This window comes from Oreochromis niloticus, linkage group LG13 (assembly GCF_001858045.2).
Source record: "Oreochromis niloticus isolate F11D_XX linkage group LG13, O_niloticus_UMD_NMBU, whole genome shotgun sequence".
NCBI classification, from domain to species: Eukaryota; Metazoa; Chordata; class Actinopteri; order Cichliformes; family Cichlidae; genus Oreochromis; species Oreochromis niloticus.
Genome location: NC_031978.2, coordinates 17,022,529 through 17,044,650, shown reverse-complemented (window position 1 = coordinate 17,044,650; position 22,122 = coordinate 17,022,529). Strand labels below are relative to the sequence as shown.

Here is a 22,122-nt window from a genome sequence, read left to right as displayed (position 1 = left end):
AGTAATCTAAGTACTGAAATATAAAAAGAGTTAAAGTAAGATGATATAGACGTAATTTGTTTCCAGCACTGCACACATAGTTGCTATTTAAGCCTCACAAGAACTGTCAGTCATTAATGGTAATTTACATTTGTTAGATAAGCATCATAATCTTTTTGAACATGAATAAAACGATAAGAAAAGACAAGAGAGTTTATCTGCAATTCTTTATTAATTATTTGATTATTGAATGGATATTTAGTGCAAGTTGTCACTGTTTTAGATTAATCGGGATGACTGCAAATTATAAACATTACATCAACCACACAAAAACAATGTTTCCCAGTATTTACAGGATTTTATAGGGACCGGTCACTATACAAAATCTACTGTATATATTGTAAAGTAGAATTGTTGTCTTTCAAATTCCTCCAACTAATATTTAAGATTTGAAAGGACTTCATTTATTTCATTCATTGCATTTTCCCAGGAAAGTCTCTTGGAGACATTTCTAAACAACTGCCAGTCCACAGTAATCGATTTAATCAGTTGTACATAAGTATAAGTTATTTGAATTTGGCACCACTTTGCCAAGTACTGGAAAAAGACCCAAACTGTCACCCTCAGATGAGAGCAATCTGATAATGATGCTCAGAAACAACACAAGACTGAGGGTACCAACAAGAATAAAGCCCTTGCTCCAAACTCAACACCTTCAATCTTGACTAAAATTTGGATCTGCCCAATTAATACGTCAAATGACTTCAGGAGAAAAGTTTAATTGTATGGTCAGACGAGACAAAGATTGAGCTATTTTGCCACAGTCACAAATACACATCAAAAGTAACTTTGGAATTGATAAATTAGGCTAACAATAAACTTCTGGCACATCTGTGCCAGGAACCCAGCTAATTAAAATGAACTCTACCAATTCTGCCAAGAAGAGTGATCAAATATTCAACCACAATTATGCAGAAGCTTGTTTATGGCTGCTAAAAGCATCTGGTTGAGGTGCAACTTGCTAAAGGACCAACTATTAGTGGGGGTGTATGTATGCAGATTGGAGAAAAATAAAAGTACATTGAAACTTGGGCACCAAATTCTTGTTTTCTGACTCCAATGACTCCATCCGGGAAAATGAACAGTTCAAAGAAATCATAAAAAGCTCAGAATGACCATGACATTCATGTCCATGATGAGTGTGAATGATTTCTGACCACAAATGTATTTTATGTTGTAACATAAAACAGAAAAATGATTTGTTAAAGTAGCCCTCATCTTTAAAAACATATCCTTTTTAAAACAGCTTTTATATTAAATTCTGAAGTATCAACATTTGGTAAAAGAAAACCATAAAAATGTGGAATGTGGTCTTTGAAACCTACTTAAAAAATAGTCATTTTATAATAACCACTATGTTACTGTGTATTGTTCAATGTTGTGCTTAAACAATAGTGTATTTTACATAAACATCAAAGTAAAAATACATTTCATGATATGCAGAAGTCAAATGGATGAAGTGAAATGTTCCTTGAACCTATATTCATAGAGCACTCTGGACCAGACATGAATTCGCCTCAGTAAATAACACTGATTTATTCAGAGTTCTTGGTGATATTGTATTGTTATAGCAAAGTTTGGATGCTGGCGTGGAGGAGAGAAGCATGTTCAGTCGATCTACAGGCAGAGACTGTTGTGGGGACTGTGAATTCAAGAATGGTCCTCTTGTTTAAAGGATTAATGCACTTCTATCCTGGTGAGAGAGATCACTCACAACCCTGCAACACATGATGGAATATCAGTGGCCTGAATGCACTTTCATATTTCATTAACAGGCGCCATAAGGATTAAGAAACGCCTTTTGAATGTCAGACTGTGATGTCTCTTTTTTTAGCTGAATTAATCTATTTAAGAGCCTTTCATCTTCAACCAGATGGCAAAATAGGCAACTAGTGAGGAGAAAATGTTCTGATTGCTGTCTGCAAGGAGATTTGCACTATAAGCAAAGTGAAAATGATTAAAATATCCCAGGCTGCTGTAGCAGAGTCCTTAAAAAAATAAATAGTCATATTTGCTATAATTTGCATAATATGGTTTTAAGCTCTGTGCATCACTTGCTCTGCAGGTGTGTTTGCATTGAAACTAACTGGATTAACATGAACACATGGATATGATTAATTCTTAAGATGAACTCAAAATTAAAACAAATCACATTTGAATTGAGAGACAGAGAAATTTATGTGGTTACAGAAGTAGCCAAGCCCAAAGTTTCTGCTGTTCTGTATGGAACTGTATATTAAACAGCATAATAAACTAATGCTACTCTCCCAAAGTCCATTAGGAGGTACACGTTATTTCATATGTTTGTTTTGTAATGTGACAATCATTTTAGAAATACAACTGCAGACACAACGGGGAGCAGATCCAGAACAGGTGCAATGGCTACGGCTGCTCAAGACACACCACATGCACAGACACTCACAAACATCTATGTACCTGCGAGAAACCACAAGGACAGTATGCATGTAATTATTGTATGCTCAGTTTATTTGGACTTGTTCTCAATTTGAGGCACATCAATCTTTTCCCCGGTGATTAACTGCCAAATGCCTCCTCTGTAGTTCTCATTTCCCAGTGCGTACAGGAGGGCATTGAAGGTGGGAGCAGTCTTAGCCAGGATAGGCGCGATCTGCAGAGACAGGACCCAAATATCATGGTCAATTAGATTTTTCTTAGTAGAAATATTAGGAAATCATTTGTGTTGTTTATTCATGTTTTGGACTCCACATGGCGCTTTGCATGTCTTCTGTAACAAAGGGCAGAATTCTTTAAATTCAAGGAACAAATGTTTTATATTAAATATGTACATTTGAACCACATGTAAAAACAAGCAGCTAAGCTAAGCTGTATTTTTTTAATGCATTACTAAGTGGAGTCAGAAAAACTTTGTGCCAAAGTATGTAATGATAGTCGTTACCATTCTGAGCTTAGGTGAGACGAGGTTTGCATTCTCCACAGCAGCATAGAAAGCCAGGATCCCATAGGGCCCCCAGCAGAACAGCATAGTCTTCAGAGGAGTGTTGGGGTTGAACTGCGGAGGGGAAACAATGGGTAGTGGAGGGAGGATAAATGTGCAAAGGAATGAAAAGTGGGGAAAAGAGAGGATAAGAACAAAAATGATTAGCAAACCACAAAGAGTGAAGGGGAGAAAAAGGCTTTGTGTCATGAGGTTTTCTGCTTGGAGGCAAGTCACATGCCCGGGTGAAAACGAGTTTGCGCTAAGATCATTAATGCTAAGCTACAAAACAAAAACAGTGAGTGAGTGAGAGGGCAGGTCGGTGTAATCCAAGGCTGAAAGCAGACATTATTCTGCACCATAGTTCACACATACAAAGCAGCACTGACACATTAACATATAGTTTTCACAATTCCTACCTATAAGTAGCTTTAGTTTTCTTAACATTGTTTCACTGGACAACTTATTACCTTCAAAAAAAAAGATTTTTGACCTCACAGAACTGAACACGTTTGCTTACTGTGCATACAAATGTCTATTTGTCACCTTTTGGTCATTTAATTGTATAGTAACTTTTTGGGTTACTGTGGCCACAGATTGAGTTTAGATTTACTCTGCTCACAGAGCTCCACAAATGTATGCTACACATAAGAAATGATGAAAAACTGGGGTTTATGTTTGATTTAAAAGTGGGATGAAAATCATATGATGTTTTTGTGAAGCACTTTGTGATATTTATCTTGAAGGTATAATATGGTATCTAAGCAGATTCTTACTCTGGATGGCATTACCTTGGCCTCCAGTAACACTGTGAGAAACCTTGGAGTCATTTTTGACCAGGACATGTCCTTCAACGCACATATTAAACAAATATGTAAGACTGCTTTCTTCCATTTGCGCAACATCTCTAAAATTAGAAATATCCTGTCTCAGAGTGATGCTGAAAAACTAGTTCATGCATTTATTACTTCCAGGCTGGACTACTGTAATTCACTATTATCAGGATGTCCTAAAAACTCGCTGAAAAGCCTTCAGCTAATCCAAAATGCTGCAGCAAGAGTACTGACAGGGACTAGAAAGAGAGAGCATATTTCTCCTGTTTTGGCTTCCCTTCATTGGCTTCCTGTTAAATCCAGAATTGAATTCAAAATCCTGCTCCTCACATACAAGGTCTTAAATAATCAGGCCCCATCTTATCTTAATGACCTTGTAGTACCATATCACCCTATTAGAGCACTTCGCTCTTGCACTGCAGGCCTACTTGTTGTTCCTAGAGTATTTAAAAGTAGAATGGGAGGCAGAGCCTTCAGTTTTCAGGCCCCTCTTCTGTGGAACCAACTTCCAGTTTGGATTCGGGAGACAGACACTATCTCTACTTTCAAGATTAGGCTTAAAACTTTCCTTTTTGCTAAAGCATATAGTTAGGGCTGGACCAGGTGACCCTGAATCCTCCCTTAGTTATGCTGCAATAGACGTAGGCTGCCGGGGATTCCCATGATGCATTGAGTTTTTCCCTTCCAGTCACCTTTCTCACTCACTATGTGCTAATAGACCTCTCTGCATCGAATCATATCTGTTATTAATCTCTGTCTCTCTTCCACAGCATGTCTTTCATCCTGTTTTCCTTCTTTCACCCCAACCGGTCGCAGCAGATGGCCGCCCCTCCCTGAGCCTGGTTCTGCCGGAGGTTTCTTCCTGTTAAAAGGGAGTTTTTCCTTCCCACTGTCGCCAAAGTGCTTGCTCATAGGGGGTCATATGATTGTTGGGTTTTTCTCTGTATTTATTATTGTGCTATCTACTGTACAATATAAAGCGCCTTGAGGCGACTTTTGTTGTGATTTGGCGCTATATAAATAAAATTGAATTGAATTGAATTGAATTGAAGGATGCTTTATAAATAAATATTTACTTACTTATTTAATAGGCTACTGTTACACGCTTGGTTTGCACTGCCTGGGAAACAGACCATCCACAGGTAAACCAGACAGTGAGTGCTTAAAGACCCATTGTAAAAGGAAAGTCAGAACACTTTTTTGTCTAAAAATTTTCATTTGATAGCCGGGGTCGAGATAAAAAAAAGTGTTAAATTTCAGTAAAACACATTTCTGTATGCACCAAAGCAGCTTTAAAACATTCTCCGTAATGACTTCACACATTTCAAGCAGCACCCACCTAACTGGACTACCACCACAACCAGCTGCCTCTTATAAAGACATATAAGTTCTTGTTCTGATTTAACAATGCTCCTGATTTGTGATATAGTAATCTATTGAAAACAGGTGCCAACCAGTCAGAGTACATTGGTGATTTTCAAATATTTTGTGGGCTTTCCTTCTTTGTATCAAAGCAGGTTTAAACTTTAGGCTCTCTTCATTGAGGACGATGTTGGCAGTGCAGTCTAGGTGAACTGCTACCAATTTTAGTAGAACTGAATGAACTGACTTTCAAATGGGAACATTACATTAGCTAAACCTCTATAAACAATTTGTTTTTAAGGCCATTTTCATCAAATGTGTGTTTGTGAAAGACTGTCCTACACTGAATGTTAATGTTAGCTCAGTGAAATGAGCTCGTTTCTAGGTTCATATGGTAAATAAAATAGATTTGTTTATAGAGGATTGTTTAATTTATCCCCAGAGAAAGATGACGACTCCAAAATGCTCCAAATAAACAAGTGATAACAATCAGACCAAGTCAGACAAGAACAGACAACATTCTCTTTGTTTAAGGATCCGTCATCAAAATAAAGCCAAATAAAGCCATATGCACTGTAGTGCTTTTGCTGGACATTAGCCTGATTTAAGCTTATAAAATAGAAAAATCCCATCCGTCCATCTATTTTCTGTATCGCCACTGACAGTGGGTGACATACAGAATACACACTAGGCAGGCTCCCAGTCAATTACAGGGCTAGCACAGAGCCAGCCATTCATGCTCACATCCACACTTACATCAAATTTAGACTCAACAATTAACCTAACATTTGTCTCTTTGGCCTGTGGGAGGAAATCAGTGTACCCAAAGAAAACCCACAAAAGCACAGGGAGAACATGTAAACACTGCACAGTACCACAAAGTCTCTATTATTAAAGCTAAAAGGACAGAAAAAATATTGTTGACTAAAACAGGCTGTACTTTAAATAACAGTAAATATACTAGGCTTACAAAAAACTAAATAAAATTGTCCCAACAGCTATAATGGAACTATAGCTAATAAACTCTGATCTGTCTGAGGTGTGGAAGAGTACACAAAGTCACTGGCTGTTAAATCCTGATCAGGCACTTACTGCTGTTGTGCCTGGCAGATAAATCTCTGGCTCACAAACTACTGTGTTCTGTCTTTTTCTAAAACAAACAAACAAACAAACCAAAAAACCCTCAATGACACACGAGTACACTTAAAGTCAAGATGTCCAAGTGTTCTAGCACCATGGTGAATCTGTGTGGTGCTGAGACTGTGAAAAGAGTCTCCGAACTCCATCCACATATAGCAGGGATTCCCTACATACTTATATTTAATCATCTGTAAGTAACTGAAAAGAAACACTGACATTTGCTTATGCTTGAACCTTTCCAGAAGTGATAATGATCAGCTCTGTAAAACTGATTACACATTTACAAGATGGAGTTTTCTTTTAGATAACCCCAAATTATTTGTGACCATTCTAGGTCTATTTTCTCTCCTTAATTTAGGTCGTGTCACACTCCTACTCTATTAGCTAGGCGTTGTTCTGCTTCCAAGTTTTAATGCATACTTTCCCCCTTTTCTAATAATTTGACTGTAAACTGTTTGATTATTACATAATTGCTGTTCTCTGGTGGAGTACTGGGTGTCTCTACTTGGCAGTTTGTGTTTGTAATCAAAGTGTCTCTCCAGCTAGCTCGGATGACTGTAAGTAATGAGCTTATGCAACACAAAGCGGACCACCTGATTCAACCCCTCCAGAACTCCACTATTGAACATTGTTCTTCTCACTGCACACCAGCTACTGCCCACATTCCCAGCTCAAGCCACTGATCTTCGCCCTGTGGTAATGACCTACATATATTGCAGCGTAAATGCTCCTCATTCACACTCTGTTTTGTTTCTCTGAATAAAGGCCACATGAGGCTATTGTGCTTACGCTAGGTTGAGGAGAATCCCCCTGATTTCTTTCAGTGGGCAACTTCAAAGCATAGAGAGCCTTTACAAGGACTACATATTTTAGAGGATTTATGCATCTGTTCTTATAAATGTCAGATTCTTGGATTTCGGACTAATTCCCAGGATTTGTTCTGTATGCGTTTCTTGCTACTCCAAAGTGAATCTGGATATCAGTGCAATCTACAACACTTTTTTTCCCCAGCAAAAGACATCTTCTTCTAATCTTATGTTGCTAAAGTTTGTGCATAATTTAATTTACAGTACTTACTCTGGGGTTTCCTGTCTTCTTGAATTTCTGTGCAATGGACTGGTAAGAAGACATGACGACAAACACCTGGATGCCCATGTTGAAGATGCTCATTGGAATCAAGTAGGACACGTAGTTTCTATGGACAGAGACACACACAGCAGGTTAAAAAAAAGTGAAAATAGCATATATTTATCTTGCAAGCACTGTGCAGAATTTATGTGTGTATATGGCACCTGTCTCCCTTGCTGTAGTCCAGTGTGCAGCAAGTCCTGAGGGGCTCATAGTCGTACTCTCCCCAGCCAATGAGGGGCATGGCGGACCAGAAGGCAGTGAAAAGCCACACAAACACAGCCAGAGTGATGGCACTGCTCCACTGCAGCTTTGTCCCTGGGAAGAACAATATTCTTCATGACTAGTTTAAACACCAGCAACACAATGAATGCATACTCAAGTAGGCTACTGATTTTATTTCTGTTTTAAATGTCACACTGCTGCTAAGAAACAAATGTGCATTCTTAGCAAAACTAATATCTTAACTAGAGCTGCTTGTTTGAAACAGTTATAACAGAGTTAACAACAGTGTAATAACCCCTGCACTAACTGTTCAAATCAAGGGACATTTGAGTTGAGTCATTTCCTCTTGCCCATGTACCCTGGTACTAATGATGTTTAAAAATAGGGTGTGGGACTTATTGTTAACACTCAAGCCTTCCAGGTTGCAGTTAGAGGTGTCAGCCTGTGTTATAACAACTGTTCAGGTTGCTATTTATTTGCATATTCCCTCATTATTTTGTCTGTAGAAAATTTAAAGACAGCAGCGTACTTGGCTGATTAATGCACACATTTGTGCAACATAGGAGAGGAAAGGTTGACTGCATTTGGTTTCATCAGCCAGATATTGACTTACTGGTACAGTACTGGTGATATCTGTCCCAGGCGACGGCAGCAACAAAGTGGATGCTGGCAAGAGCTGTCATGAAGCCCTGGAAACCATGAGTCTGGCATCCATCAGAGCCATAAGGCCAATACCTAAAGACAGAGGATGTATTCAAAGTTGACTGACACAAGAAACCCCTTAAGCACCAATTTTAGCCAGAACAATACATAAACAAATCACTAGTATAACATTTAATCCATGAACTGGCGAACAGTGAGAGCAACGTGTCTCATTTCCTGATTGCAGTTTGAATATGCTCTGTACTGACCCTCTTCACTGTACAGCCTTAATTGCACCACTCTGCATCGATCATAGAGCTCTGTACAGATGATTCGTCACAACAGGTGGCCAGCAGTAGCCTATTGTCACCGGCATTATTTTCTCATTACATTTCATCCCACCCACATGCGGATGGACCTCGATGTCCATTATGAAAGGGGTGGTTACATCACTCACCTCAGAAAGCTGGAGAAAGCGGCGATCGTGGCGTTCATGGAGATGCCAATATCAGCCATCGCTAAACTGAATACTAGGAAATTGCTGGGAGTCCTCAGTTCTCTCACTTTGAGGAAAGCAAGCATTGTGACCGCATTTAGAAAGAAGCCCAGCAGACCTTTGGGGAAGGGGAACAAAAAACACACACAATGCAAATCAGCGCGCACATCGATGCTTACTGCGAAATAGCTCACACCTCAAGGCGAAAGAGAACACGCTCTAGTCATGCATCGCATTCATTTTTTTTAATTTTGTGTTTAGACCATAAATAAGCATTATTTTGCAAGTTTACTGAGAAACGGGTCCGTGTCAGTGACCGGGTGGAGACATGTCCTGGCGTAGGTTAATGGCAAACACAGCAGGCAAAGTCCTCGTAGTATTTGGCTGAATTCCAAGACATAACTTACCCTCCACAAGCAGACAAGATCCGAGGGAAAACACATCAAACTCGGAGAAGCCCTCCGGTAAAGGGTACGAAGAAACCATCCTGAAGCCTGATTTGACACACCAAAGTGCAGCTGTCACAGACTCCTCTCGGTCCGCTTGTTTACGATGCCCCTCGGTGTGACCGAAGAGAGCCGGCTTTTAAAGGGGCATTTCACGTGAATGCTTGCAGTTTATTATGTAAAGCCTCTCTGTCGCCCCAATCCGCGCAGGAATGTCTTAATGAACGCGGAACGTAACCCTTAATGCGCATTTACGCGCCGCAACAATAAAGCCTTCTATTAATTGCACAACAAGCCTTTGTGTTGCGGTGTCCCGGTGAGGATGCAGCGGCTGCTGAAGTTAAACGACGAGACTCGGGTTTGACCGAGTCCACAGCCCTGTATATACACAGGTTTGCTTTATGGAGGCACAACAGGTGTTTGCAAACCAATGTCCCCCTGCCAATCAGAACCACACTTACATTCCCCATGCTCTACAGTAATGCTCCCATCAGTGTTTAGACTTAAAAATGAAAAGCCTAAAAAGTACAACTGAAGCCACAATACTAAAAATACACAGTTGATAAATGTCTGTGGGCATTTGCTGTTGTCTGCATTCATACACATTATTCAAAATGAAGATTCAAACCTACCATTTGCACACCAGTGCTTTGCAACCTGTGTGTGTAATGTGTTACAATTCAGTAAAGCTATCTTAACCAATTATTTATTGGAAGCACTCTACAGCAGAGCCATGCCAGTGCTGCTGTTCTGTGTCTCTGCTTATCCTTTTTTGTTCTTGTGTACAAAGAATCAAAGATTTTGACCGACAGACTGACATCAAGTGGTTAAATCAGCTGTGACGGCAAGGTGCCTGAAATGATAGAAGATAAAAACAAAAACTGGACACTTTTGGAGCTGCATTAAAAAAACCCCAATATACTGGATAGAGCAGTAGCACACAGTGGATTTTTGTGCTTCAAGACAAAAATCTGGTGAACACTAACAGTCAAGCTCAGATTTTTTTTTTATTGATCAACATCTGTGGAAATTACATGAAATCATGCTATTGTCCCTAGACTTCTGTGGATTCCTCAGGTTTCAATATAGGGAGAGGGGACAGAGGTCTCTCCAAGTCTCATCAGGATCAAGAATCTGGATAAATTTAGATGGTAATGTAAAAAAAAAAAGAAGTGCTACTTACTGAGAAAAACTCTTTCATAATGAAGTCCAAATGTGCAAGAAGTGTTATTTGCCAATGGCACTTTCTAAAAACAAAGTCTGTGTAGCTATGTAATGTATTAGATATATAGATTTCTTTTTAATCCTTTCACAACTGAGGGTGTTTATACACTACTTTTTTGACCCCCGTTGATAATAGTGTATAATAAAGCAAATGGTTTTTGCACACTAAGTATGCCAGTGCATCTTAAAGAATGTCTCTGGTTCATACAACATGTAAAGATGGCTTTACTGGCTTCTGTAAATGAGATTACCTGCTTGCCATACAATATGGAATATTTCTCCTTTCAGCACAGGGGAACGTGATTGCTCTGGTTGCTCAACTCTTTCACAGCCACAGAACAGAGCTCCGCAATTCTTAAACCATATGTAACCTGCGAGTTGAAGGGATTTTAATTCAAAAGGTCTCAGAGGACAATGAACAAAGAAAAACACTATACTCATGGATGGATTCACAAATACTCTAAATTCTCACTCATATGCTTTTGCCTGATTTGTTTCCATCTATTTCAAGTGTTTTTATGTATTTTGTGTCTCCCTCAATGAAAAATTATTTTTTATTTGATTTTATGCACACCCTCTCTGTCTATCTATTTTCAATCTATAGGGTTTGTTACTCTATCAAACCTTTAAAATCTATCTGCTCTGACCTGGCTATGACATAAAATGTGGATTAAATTTGAAAAGGATTGTTGCCAAACACTCTAAAGACTTGTAATGCTTAGTTTCCAGTTTGATGAAAGCTTAGGGAATGCAGGGCAGGTGCCAACCAATGTGTAGTATTTACCTACAATGGAAAACAATTGGAGGTATTTACCTACTAGTGTGGGAATGTGTCCAAATAGGTCACTGAGGTGAAATCTAAAGGGCAGGAGGAGTCTCTTTCACTCAAACTTCCTTGGAAACATAATTTCCTTGGTAACACAGTTTTTTTTTCTTCCATTCTTTTATTATGTCAAATTATGTTGGCACTACTTGGATCCCTGTTGATAGTTAGTTTATATGTATAAATGTAGCTACATTGATGACATCACTGATGTGAGGGAAGTGATATATTCTGATGTGATTTTGTAGGGATTTATTTACCTAAACATGCATTTGAAACCCCCCGTTTTTGCTTCAATTCGCTTGTAAATACAAGCAATAAAAGATCTTTGTGCTAAAATTATTAATTAATTTTAATTCTCCAGGTGAAAAAGATGCATAAATAATAGAACTTTGAATAGGACTTTCCCTGCGCATAGGTCCCGACGTGGGAGCCACAGGGTATGATATAGGGGCCACCTTGTGGCAAAACACGGTCCACTCCACTTCCAGATTAACAGTCACGGCAGGGCTCAAATAAACATGCTACATTTGAGGCAAAGAAAAAAAAGCAAACATCACAGTGGATTATGACCATTTCGGAAGTGTTTTTCTGTGTTAATAAATAGGGACGTCTCTGCGCAGCCTATCCGATTCCGGGATGCAATACGCATCCAGATGAAACGAACGCCAGCCTTTTCGCTAATCCTTGTCTATCCTTTTTTATCTCGGGACTCATAGTAGTCTGATCACTATGGGGCAGCGAAGCGGTGGGACAGCGCCGTACGGATGACATTCCTGTAAATGAAAGAGAAAAAAATAGTCTGATTGACTTCAGTGGGCGCAAAGTGGGCGCATGTAGGCAAATTGCGTATGCATAAAAGTTGGCCAAAATGTTCCTCGTCCTGCTGCTGGGGCTCTACGTGGCCACGGGTCAACTTTTTCCCCCAGTGAGCGCCTGCCCTTCGCAGTGCAGCTGCTTTTACCACAACCTGAGTGATGGATCAAAGGCGAGGTAAGTTGGATGCCCACAGTGAAATTAATGTATCTTGTGTGGTATTTTTTCTTGTGTGTGTGTGTGTTTGTTTTGTTTTGTTTGTTTGTTTGTTTTTTTGCACAGTGATGCATTTTGTCATCATATGAGGACAGATGTTTGCACAGAGGTGAACACGTGTACAAAAGATAATTCAGGGAGTGCATGCCGCTCCAATTTTATTTAATGCAGGATTATCTTTCAAAGGCACTTTCAGGCTTTCATCTATGCTTTTTTGTGTTTTGGTGGGACGGGGAATAAGTATTTTTTAAAATCATTATCCGCATGAGTTTTGCTGCTTGTGAACTTTTGAATACACATTTGTTGTCATTAATTGTCGATTTAGTTTCAGGTTTTAGTGATTCGTAAACTATGCTCAAATGTCATTTGTGAAGTTAACACAAATATGTCCGACTTTTAGGAGCGTGATTTGCAATGATCCCGATATATCTCTCGTGCCTGTCGGGTTTCCTGTTGACACCTCCAAGCTGCGGATTGAGAAGACATCCATCCAGCGGATACCCAGCGAAGCCTTCAACTACCTCTCCAATTTGGAATTCTTGTGGATGTCTTTTAACACGCTGTCCGCCTTGAACCCGGACAGTTTCCGGGGGCTTTATAACCTGGAAGAGCTTCGGCTGGACGGGAATGCCCTTACCGCCTTTCCTTGGGAATCTCTCATGGATATGCCCAGCCTCAGACTTCTCGATTTGCACAACAACCAGCTCACCTCCCTGCCCGCAGAGGCCACCACTTACATCAAGAACCTCACCTACTTGGATCTGTCCAGCAACAGCCTGGTGACCCTACCTGCAGAAGTGCTGTCCAATTGGCTGGCTGCAAAGCCTGCACAAGGGCCAGACAGCTCCAAGATGATACTCGGTGAGAGGCAGTGCTCATCCTGACATCAAGTCTCCCTTTAAATCCTTTAAAGTGCATTTTAGGTGCATTGTTTTCCTCTGTGCTTAATGAAAGTGTGCTAATTTTTTGTAAAGCAACTTTAAAAAAAAAAAAAAAAAAAAAAGCAGCTTAAGATTACATAAGCAATATATAATTTGATAACAACAGCTGTTTCTGGTGGGTAAAAACGTCCTATAAAAAGTAACATTGGAAAAAAGTAACATTTTGTCTTTAATATGAAGGTAACAATTTCAATAATAATTTTTTGAAGCTCTTATAATATTAATATTTCATCTTTATATCCCATATTTAATAACTAATATTAACAGGCTGTATATTGACATCTACTCCATGCTTTTTAGAGTGTAACATAGCAGATTTAAGATGTTTTTGTTTAAAACATTATCTCTTATAATGGGTGGATTTAAGTTACATTTTATTAAAGAAAAGAAAAAAGAAAAGCACAGTTCAAATTGTATATATAAAAAAATACACACAACTCTATGCACTCTGTTGGTGGAGGTGTTGTGATCAACAAGGAGTTTCTTTCTATCTATAAGAAGCATGACAATTGTAGGGAGTGTGAAATGACAGCAAAGTTTGACCTTGATCTCTAGTCAACTTTCAACTTTCACCACCGTCATCATCATCATCATCGTCATCATCACAATCATTGCCATAGTCATGGCCATGATGTAGTTTATGAATTAAATATTAATCCTCTTACAGGATTAACATCCCAACATCCACACCAACCATCTGTAGGCTGGTCTATCACGTCGTCCACAGCTGGACACTTGTCTTCCTCCTGTAGCCTCACTTGTACCCTTGCCCTTAGGTCTCCATGACAACCCCTGGGTGTGTGACTGCCGGCTCTATGACCTGGTGCAGTTCCAGAAGTCTCCGACTCTTTCGGTGGCTTTCATCGACACGAGACTACGATGTTCAGCTCCGGAGAGTGTGTCGGGGGTCCTGTTCAGCGACGCAGAGCTTCGCCGCTGTCAGCTTCCACGTATCCACACAGCTGTGGCACGAGTAAGGAGCGCTGTTGGAAACAATGTGCTGCTCCGGTGTGGGACCATTGGCGTCCCCATCCCAGACTTGACGTGGCGCAGGGCAGACGGACGAGCCCTCAATGGAACAGGTGAGTCAGCAGCTATTTGGATGCCAGAGTCTTTCGCTGGGTTGTGCCCGAGATAAGATGATTTTGTGTGCTCTGTAGTGCTGCTGTTAATTAAATAGAGAGCCATGAGTGGAGTTAGTAAGTCTGAGTGACATCTATTGCCAACACAGTGAGTTACGCAACACTGATCATCAATGCAACATTGTGTAATCACCAGCTTGTTGTCTCTTTTCACATTTGTCAAAGGGGACATGTCTCGGGTGTCAAATTACATTTTTTTTTTTAAATCTTTCTTCTGTAGTTATTTTATAACTGTGTTATTCCATCTCTGCCACTACAGTCCAGCAGGAAACCTCAAAGGAAGGAATCACCTGGTCAATCCTCAGTGTACCAGCAGTGTCCTACCGTGATTCAGGGAAATTCATCTGCAAGGCCACTAACTACGCAGGGAATGCAGAAGCTGTCATTTCCCTCGTTGTCTCCAACTCGCCAAAACCAGAGGGGAACCAAACCAACAATGACAGGAAGCCCAAAATCAAAAAACCAAACCAAATGGGCAAAGCTGCCTACCAGGAGAAACTGGTGGCCAGATATGTGGCTCCAACCTCTGCCCCTTCATCCTTGCCAGCCCTGGATCCTGGCCTTCTGCCTGGTGTTGGGCCTGATCCTGGACTATCCAGTTACAGCCTGGCTGAAGGAGCCACCCCAGGGTCTGCCACCTCCCCCAACTCAGATGCACTGCTGGATCTGGAAAAGACAAATCTAAGTAACTTGGCAGCTAACGCCTCATCGTTACAGCAGGACCCGGACAGAGTGGTCCGCTCAGTAAAAGTTGTAGGGGACACAGACAATACAATTTCTCTAAACTGGAGAGCCCCGAAAGCCAAAAACACAACAGCATTTAGTGTGCTCTATGCTGTGTTTGGAGAGAGGGACATGAGAAAGATCAATGTTGGAGCTGGGCAGAACCGTGTAACCATCGATGGTTTGGTGCCCAGGACCAAGTACATTGCTTGTGTGTGTGTGAAGGGTCTGATCCCCAAGAAGGAGCAGTGTGTCATATTTTCCACTGATGAAGCAGCTAGTGCTACTGGTACCCAGAAGCTGATTAATGTTATTGTGATCACAGTGGCCTGTATCATTGCAGTCCCGCTCACTGTTATTGTATGCTGCGGGGCGCTGAAGAGACGCATTCAGAAGTACTGGGGAAAGAAATCAAAAGACATCCAAGATTCATATGTTACATTTGAAACACTCTCACCCGGCACAAAGGCCAAAGGGCTCGAGGGTGAGTATTTGAACAGACTGAATCCCGAGGAGTCCAACCGGCTGCTGTCAGCCCGCTCCAGCCTGGACTCAGAGGCCACAGCTAAGATAGAGGGACAGCCTAATGAGTACTTCTGCTGACGTCATGCTCCAGCTCCGGCTCCTGCTCCACGTCATCTTCCCCGCACTCACCCACACTCACGTCACAGTCCAAACCCCAAAACTCGTTCACATGCCCACCAGCACCCTCATCCCCATCTCCACCCACATCCGTATCCCCAGCATTACCCATATTCTCCCCCTCAGCAGCATCCTGACGTCAGTCCCCCTCCAACGCGCTCCCATACACCCACGCCATGGGATTCCCCCCTCCCGTCCCTCCTCGCTGGATAATGCCACCAACTCCACCGCCACAGAGAGCCAACTTCTATCAACGGACTTTTGCACGCTGCACAATAATGGAAATATCAGTTTAAAGAATTTGGGCAACTGGGTAGATCTAGAAAATTTCATGTTTCTTGCAGATGTAGTGAAACTCACTGGACTGTTACACACATATTCATCCATTAATATTAAACTCCAAGCGCTCATGCTTTTATGCCTAAAAGAATGTTTTTTATCACTAAGCCTGTAAGAAGAAAACATGATGCATGAAGTGAAAGAGCATAGCAGACACTGTAAAGTTTTATTCCACCTCACGTGCACGGCCCAGCGAAGAAACCTCTCCAATCCAATCTGATTAAAAGGGAACTCAATGGTAGACAATCCATTGTTTATATCATATATGTATGTGTATGATTTGTAAATACTTTATCAGATTATGTACACTTACATATACAGTTAATTCTGTGCCTCTGTATATATCTGTCATATGTTCTGAGAGAAGATATACACATAGGCATGGTTCATTTCTCTGGTGAATGGAGAGAAGCTGGAGCTGGAGAGAAGTACTGAAGGACTGAACTATGACACAATGTAAATAGGGTGGAGATGGTGCAAAAAGGAAACGTTAAATCATTTATATTCCCCCAATGAGACACATACTTAAAATCCCTCCACGTGACTATTTTGTGCCACCTAGAGGCATCATTACCCCCTTAAAAGTAGATCTGTTCGTTCCAATGATACTTACCTATTTGAATATAGTTAAATAAACTTTTATACTGCATGTACTTGAGTGATATTGTGTGTTCTTATAACTTTACTTCACCTCACAATAATAATCAGTTTCCAAACTTTGGCTCCGAGATACTATGGGTCTCTGTAATCTTCACTTACAAACTTCATTAAAAGATTATTATATTTATGTATCTGCATATTTAATCTCTTGGACAATATCAAACTTTTAACTATTTATAGTTGACTAATCAGAATATAGAGCTATCTAAAAGGCACAGTGGGTCAGACCTAGCGACACTAAGTGTTAATCATGCGTGTCTTGCCCAAGATTTAAATGTCACTTCTTCCTGCACTGTACGTCAGGGATTAAGCTTAATAGGCTTCTCTGGTCTGCCGCACTCGGCATGTCTGGAGCATGAATGTAGCCCTCAAATTCAGGATCTTTTTTTTTGCGGACTATGGACATAATTTGTTACCTGCTTGTTATAGTTTTAATAAACATTCAGGCTTGTGAAACTTTTTCTCAGTGTTTACGCGGGTGCAGCTGTGTAGAAGACCGACATGGAAGGTAAGAACTGGTTTCAAGCAGTTCAGTCCTCCTGGGGATTTCTGCTTTATTTATATGTCAGTGGGCGTATACAAGTCAGTGATACAGAATATAGTTATAATATATAGTTATATAGTTATGCCTCCAGAAGGTGACATTTGTTTTTTGACGGATCCTAGCAGTCAGTCAGATATTACAATAAATAACAACATCATCATATAAACTCTTTCTTTTAATCTTAGGTCATTAATATGTATGGAGGAGAGCGCATTTGGGGCTATACCACAGGACCTTCCACATGAGTTGACAAAAATACGAATTGAAAAGTCTCAGTTTACTGAAATACCCAGAGGGGCTTTCTCAAAAACGTTGACGTTGGAGAACTTGTGGTTGAACTTTAATGAAATCACACTGATAAACTCAAAGGGTCTGGAGGGTTTGAGGAACTTAACCGAGCTCCGTTTGCAAGGCAATAAGCTACGTTCAGTACCATGGACAGCATTCGAGGACACGCCGGCTCTCAAGATCCTGGATCTGAAGCACAACCAGCTGGACGTCCTACCGGAGCATGCGTTAAGGTTTTTGCCAGGTCTGACTTACTTAGACTTATCCTTCAATCGTCTTACGGTGATATCGAAGGAGGTCTTCCAAAACTGGCCTCTCTACCAAAAATTACAGAACATGGAGGAGCGGGAGGTGACAATATCTGGGCCGAACGTAGTCCTGGCACTCCACGACAACGCCTGGCTCTGCGATTGTCGCCTAAAGGGATTCGTGGAGTTCATCAGGTCTCTGAGCCCTCCGATTATATTGATGAACTCCTACTTGACCTGCTCAGGGCCGGACTTTAGGGCGGGCAAGTTCTTCCATGAGATAGAGCTACAGGCATGCATGAAACCCGAAGTCAGCACCCCATCAGCCAACATCAGCCTGCCACAGGGCGCCAACGTCACCCTGCGATGTATCGCCAAAGCAAGGCCAGACCCTTCAGTGTGGTGGACATATGGTCTGAAGATAATCAGAGGATTTCATGGTAAGAGTGTGGTGACCATAGTGTGTAATAAACTACAGCACATCTGATACTTAAACACACATTTCAATGGCGGAGGAGCAAACCTTTATTAAGATTAAGAGGATTAAAACTCGATATATGCACATGGTGATGTAAGCACCACCAATCTCCCAATCTGCACAACACTGTCAGTGTTGATTAAGAGTGTACATTGCTGTCCACCTTGTTTGGCCACCTTGTAATTAGACTTAACTTGCTGAGAGGAGTGCTTACTGCAGATCAATCAAACAACATGCAAACTCATAATAACCACACTACTGCCCCCATTGCTATCCCATCACTATTTCTGTTGCTGACATTCATCTGTCTTAGCTCATAAGAAATATTCTCAAACATTATAACAATACTGAGCCATGCAAGTATAATAATTACAGTCTACAATGTGAGATCACAGGAGAATAATTATTGGTTTAAACCTTTGATTTTGTGGGCGAAGCAAAACAAACCATCCTCTATTTTGACTTAAGAACAACAAATTGTTCAAGTGGCAAAATTCTAGGGAATTGTTATAGATGGAAATATAGTGCAGGCATCTTTGTCATAAGTTACCGTAAATTGAACTTTTTAGCTCCTATCAGGGTAATGATCACTTCAGCTTAGGTTTGCACAATATATAATGAGCATTAGTTGTTATTTTATGAGATGTTGTGGACTGAACAATTAACTGTTTAAAACAAAAAACAGACAATGTGTATCTATGGCTGTCAAATACAGTACAGGACTCTTTACTTCTATGTATGTTTGTGGAAGATCAGTTGCAGGACACTTTTGTTTAGTCTTTTTATTTAATTTTATTTAATGTTATTTAATTTTTTTTTTAAAATATTTTACTCTGTAAGTTTGCTGTTCCCGTAAAATAACAGCCCTAATGTCATCCCAGAATCTCAAGAAAGAGCTGATGATGACACCATCAGATCCCTCCTGGTGATCCCCTCTCTCCATGCAGCTGATCATGGTGTCTACACCTGCACCGCTGTCAACTTCATTGGAAACTCCTCTGTCAGCATCTTTCTAGAGGTGCGGTCTGGAGGAAGCTCCCAGTCTTCACTCCTCCCAGCTGTACCGCGGGCTGGTGATGAAAATGTCTACATCGACATCCGCATCGCCAAGCAAACAATACGGGGTATCTCCATTGAGTGGTTTGCTGCCCTAGAACGTCCCACTGAAACCTGGTTCACGATCCACTTTGGTCGTGCAGATGCTGATAAAAAAGAAATAATCTACATCGGACCTGGGATTAATTCTTACTCCATCTCTGACCTGATGCCTGCAACTAAATATGAAATCTGTGTAACCCTCAAGAATCACGCACCACGCCCAGAACAGTGCATCATTTTTGTAACAGGAAGTGACATCACTGAGATGGAACAGAGGGAGAAGCTGATACATATAGTGGTGATAGTTTTAGCCATGGTGCTGGCAGTGCCTATAGGTATGTATGCATGCACCACTGACACCAGGTTGGCCTGTTTGGACGGTATAATGGAGAGCTGGAAGAACCGAAGGAGAGACAGAGGCTCAGCAGGAGGCATGGAAAGGGAGAGGCAGGGTACCTTCGACAGTCTGCAGGCCGCCAGCGATGAGGGCCTGGTTAATAAAGATTCCAGTGAAGACAGGAAGGTGAGGAGGAGGTCAGATGACAGACTGAATAAGGCCAAAGCTGACCACAGCAGACTCACAGCTGAACTATATTAAAAACCATCAGTTAAAACAACAACAGAAAACATGACAGTGACCTTGTTATAGAACAATGTCTTACTTTCTATTTTTGGAATAAATAATAGAAATAATAGATCTACAATACTGTGAAAAAGTCTTTAGCCACTCCTTATTTCTTGATATTTTGCTGTTTTTTTGAAAAAAATTTTTTTGTGTGTTAAGCCACTTAACATTGACGAGAATCATTCATGCATAATAAAAACACTTGTGCCTACACATAACAAACAACTTAGTAACAAACCTATTTTAAATTCTATCTTTAGGCACTTTGTTTCAAACAGCCTGTTGCAACAGATCATTTCCCCATTTCTTTAGTCTATGAAAAAGCCAAAGCTAACACAGTTGGATAGACATAAAAAATATGTTTGCTTCAACAAGGTGAGTTTCAAAGTGCTATTAGTTGAAAACGTCTAGGCATGGTGTGCAGTATATGCTTTAAAAGAAAAGAAAAGACCTGACACATGCCCTGAGCGATGCATTGGGCCCTTCAGCAAGAGTAGATGGATCAACAGATCTAGAGCCCAGACCTCAACCTTTTTGAAGAGAACAGAGAACAGAACAAAAGGCAGCCAACATCCAAAGAAGACTACTAAATTAAATTACAAGAAAGCTTGTCTCATAGAGTTAAGGATGCGTTGAAAAGTATAGGTTTTCATACCGGATATTGACTTTAAAGCTCATTAGAACTCTACAAACTCTGTTTTTGTCTTATATATTATAATTCTAAAAAATTTGGCATGTTTTAAAAAAATTGTTGCACTTTTTTCCCTTTATCCTAGCAAAACATGCAGAAATGAGGAGTGGCTCAAGATCCAGTGCTGTTAGGCTTATATTACTACAATATTCAGGGGAATGATCATATTTTCTGCCTTGCTTTTAATCTCATCTCTTCCTCTGTTCTAGGCCGAGGAGGTTGTTGCAAAGATGTGAATGATGGCCGTTATGTCAAGGATTTGCACCAGGGTAGAGACTGTGCTGAAGTTGGTTTTTTTCGGTCTGAAGTATAATACATCTCTCTTGTCATCACAATGCAGCATTTTTAACTATCAGTAATAATTCATTTTATAAGTATTTGTACTTAAAAACAATAACAGAAAAGAAACAGCTTTTGCCATTGATTTTAATCAGAACGATATCAAATGACTTTCTAAAGAAGACTTTTTCCCAGCTCTTCCGATGATGGATATTAGCTTCTTTATCAACTATTATGTGTTAGCACTTAAGCATTATTCTATGGATTTACATGCGTGTTAATTTTACCTCATTTTCTTCTTGTCATGTCAAAAGTGTAAGTTAGGATGGATCTTTAATTAGAAAAAACAGATGGTTATTATGTGAAAAAACTGCACACCTTGTAAATAGAAAATGTTCTAGTTAAGTTTTTTGTGTGGTAGTGCATATATACCTCAACATGTTTCATGTGTGCAGACTAAAGTGGTTGTTTTACTACATTTTCTATAAATTCTACAAAGGTTTTACATGAAGCAAGCACATATGCAGAATTAGTGTCAGTTACTATGGATTCTTATAAATACCCAGCAGAAAATATATTCTGCTTTAAAACATACTGTGTGTTGTCATTGTCTGTTTATCCCTTTTCATAGTTCTGCTAAAGCAGGATTATAAGGGGAAAATCTCAAAGTAGGGAGAAAACCTCACCTTTGAGTCTGGTTTTATGTAGTTTGCGGCTACCAGAAAACACAACTTTATTGGAATCAAATTGTTTTATTATTTAAGTTGTGTGTTCAATATTTGAAGATAAGCATAGCCTTAAAGATCAAATTGCAAAAATTGCACTTGATTGCATCTGAGTGAAATTCATTCATAGTATAAGTTTATGCACATAGGAAGTTTCCTTTTTATGGATAATGTACTGAAAAGCATTAAATTTGGTTTTATTCATTTATCTCTTTAAATCCTATCTCAGTCACCGTACATGTACGTCACAGTACCCGTCTCTTTTCTGTGTACACACGCCACACAGCAACGACGTATCACACATGATCTGCACTGACCAACCCGCACAGATGGCACATCAGATATCCTTTGGC

The 22,122-nt window shown here is 40.2% G+C and overlaps 3 protein-coding genes across 4 annotated transcripts; 2 read left to right on the top strand and 1 right to left on the bottom strand.

The window, feature by feature from the left end:
- Positions 1-451: 451 nt before the first annotated feature.
- Positions 452-9,381, bottom strand: rgra (retinal G protein coupled receptor a). Its single transcript, XM_003451937.5, has 7 exons — positions 9,229-9,381; positions 8,783-8,939; positions 8,297-8,418; positions 7,623-7,776; positions 7,408-7,525; positions 2,957-3,070; positions 452-2,668 (listed from the first exon to the last, which is right to left on the bottom strand). The coding sequence occupies exons 1-7, from the start codon at positions 9,305-9,307 to the stop codon at positions 2,525-2,527; spliced, it is 888 nt and encodes a 295-aa protein (XP_003451985.1). The 5' UTR covers positions 9,308-9,381; the 3' UTR covers positions 452-2,524.
- A 2,300-nt stretch (positions 9,382-11,681) lies between these two features.
- On the top strand, positions 11,682-16,782 carry lrit1a (leucine-rich repeat, immunoglobulin-like and transmembrane domains 1a). Its single transcript, XM_003451938.4, has 5 exons — positions 11,682-11,732; positions 11,766-12,307; positions 12,747-13,207; positions 14,064-14,369; positions 14,689-16,782. The coding sequence occupies exons 2-5, from the start codon at positions 12,186-12,188 to the stop codon at positions 15,753-15,755; spliced, it is 1,956 nt and encodes a 651-aa protein (XP_003451986.1). The 5' UTR covers positions 11,682-11,732; positions 11,766-12,185; the 3' UTR covers positions 15,756-16,782.
- Positions 16,783-17,071: 289 nt separating this feature from the next.
- lrit2 (leucine-rich repeat, immunoglobulin-like and transmembrane domains 2) lies at positions 17,072-21,973 on the top strand. Of its 2 annotated transcripts, XM_005456556.2 has the most exons (4): positions 17,072-17,301; positions 17,523-18,313; positions 19,233-19,972; positions 20,975-21,973. In XM_005456556.2, exons 1-4 carry the CDS (start codon positions 17,192-17,194, stop codon positions 20,999-21,001), a joined length of 1,668 nt encoding a protein of 555 aa, XP_005456613.1. In that variant the 5' UTR covers positions 17,072-17,191; the 3' UTR covers positions 21,002-21,973. The 2 variants fall into 2 exon arrangements, with proteins under 2 accessions (XP_005456613.1, XP_003451987.1); XM_003451939.3 differs by having other exon boundaries at positions 19,233-21,973.
- Positions 21,974-22,122: the final 149 nt, after the last annotated feature.

Bases quoted from the DNA above. Each gene is read 5' to 3' on its own strand.
- rgra (XM_003451937.5), bottom strand. From the start codon at position 9,307: ATGGTTTCTTCGTACCCTTTACCGGAGGGCTTCTCCGAGTTTGATGTG. The intron at 8,419-8,782 runs GTGAGTGATGTA...CTCTGTCTTTAG, and splicing joins GCTTTCTCCAGCTTTCTGAG to GTATTGGCCTTATGGCTCTG. The intron at 7,777-8,296 runs GTAAGTCAATAT...TGTTCTTCCCAG, and splicing joins ATATCACCAGTACTGTACCA to GGACAAAGCTGCAGTGGAGC.
- lrit1a (XM_003451938.4), top strand. From the start codon at position 12,186: ATGTTCCTCGTCCTGCTGCTGGGGCTCTACGTGGCCACGGGTCAACTT. The intron at 13,208-14,063 runs GTGAGAGGCAGT...CCTTGCCCTTAG, and splicing joins CAGCTCCAAGATGATACTCG to GTCTCCATGACAACCCCTGG. The intron at 14,370-14,688 runs GTGAGTCAGCAG...CTGCCACTACAG, and splicing joins ACGAGCCCTCAATGGAACAG to TCCAGCAGGAAACCTCAAAG.
- lrit2 (XM_003451939.3), top strand. From the start codon at position 17,192: ATGGACATAATTTGTTACCTGCTTGTTATAGTTTTAATAAACATTCAG. The intron at 17,302-17,522 runs GTAAGAACTGGT...TTTTAATCTTAG, and splicing joins GTAGAAGACCGACATGGAAG to GTCATTAATATGTATGGAGG. The intron at 18,314-19,232 runs GTAAGAGTGTGG...ATGTCATCCCAG, and splicing joins GATAATCAGAGGATTTCATG to AATCTCAAGAAAGAGCTGAT.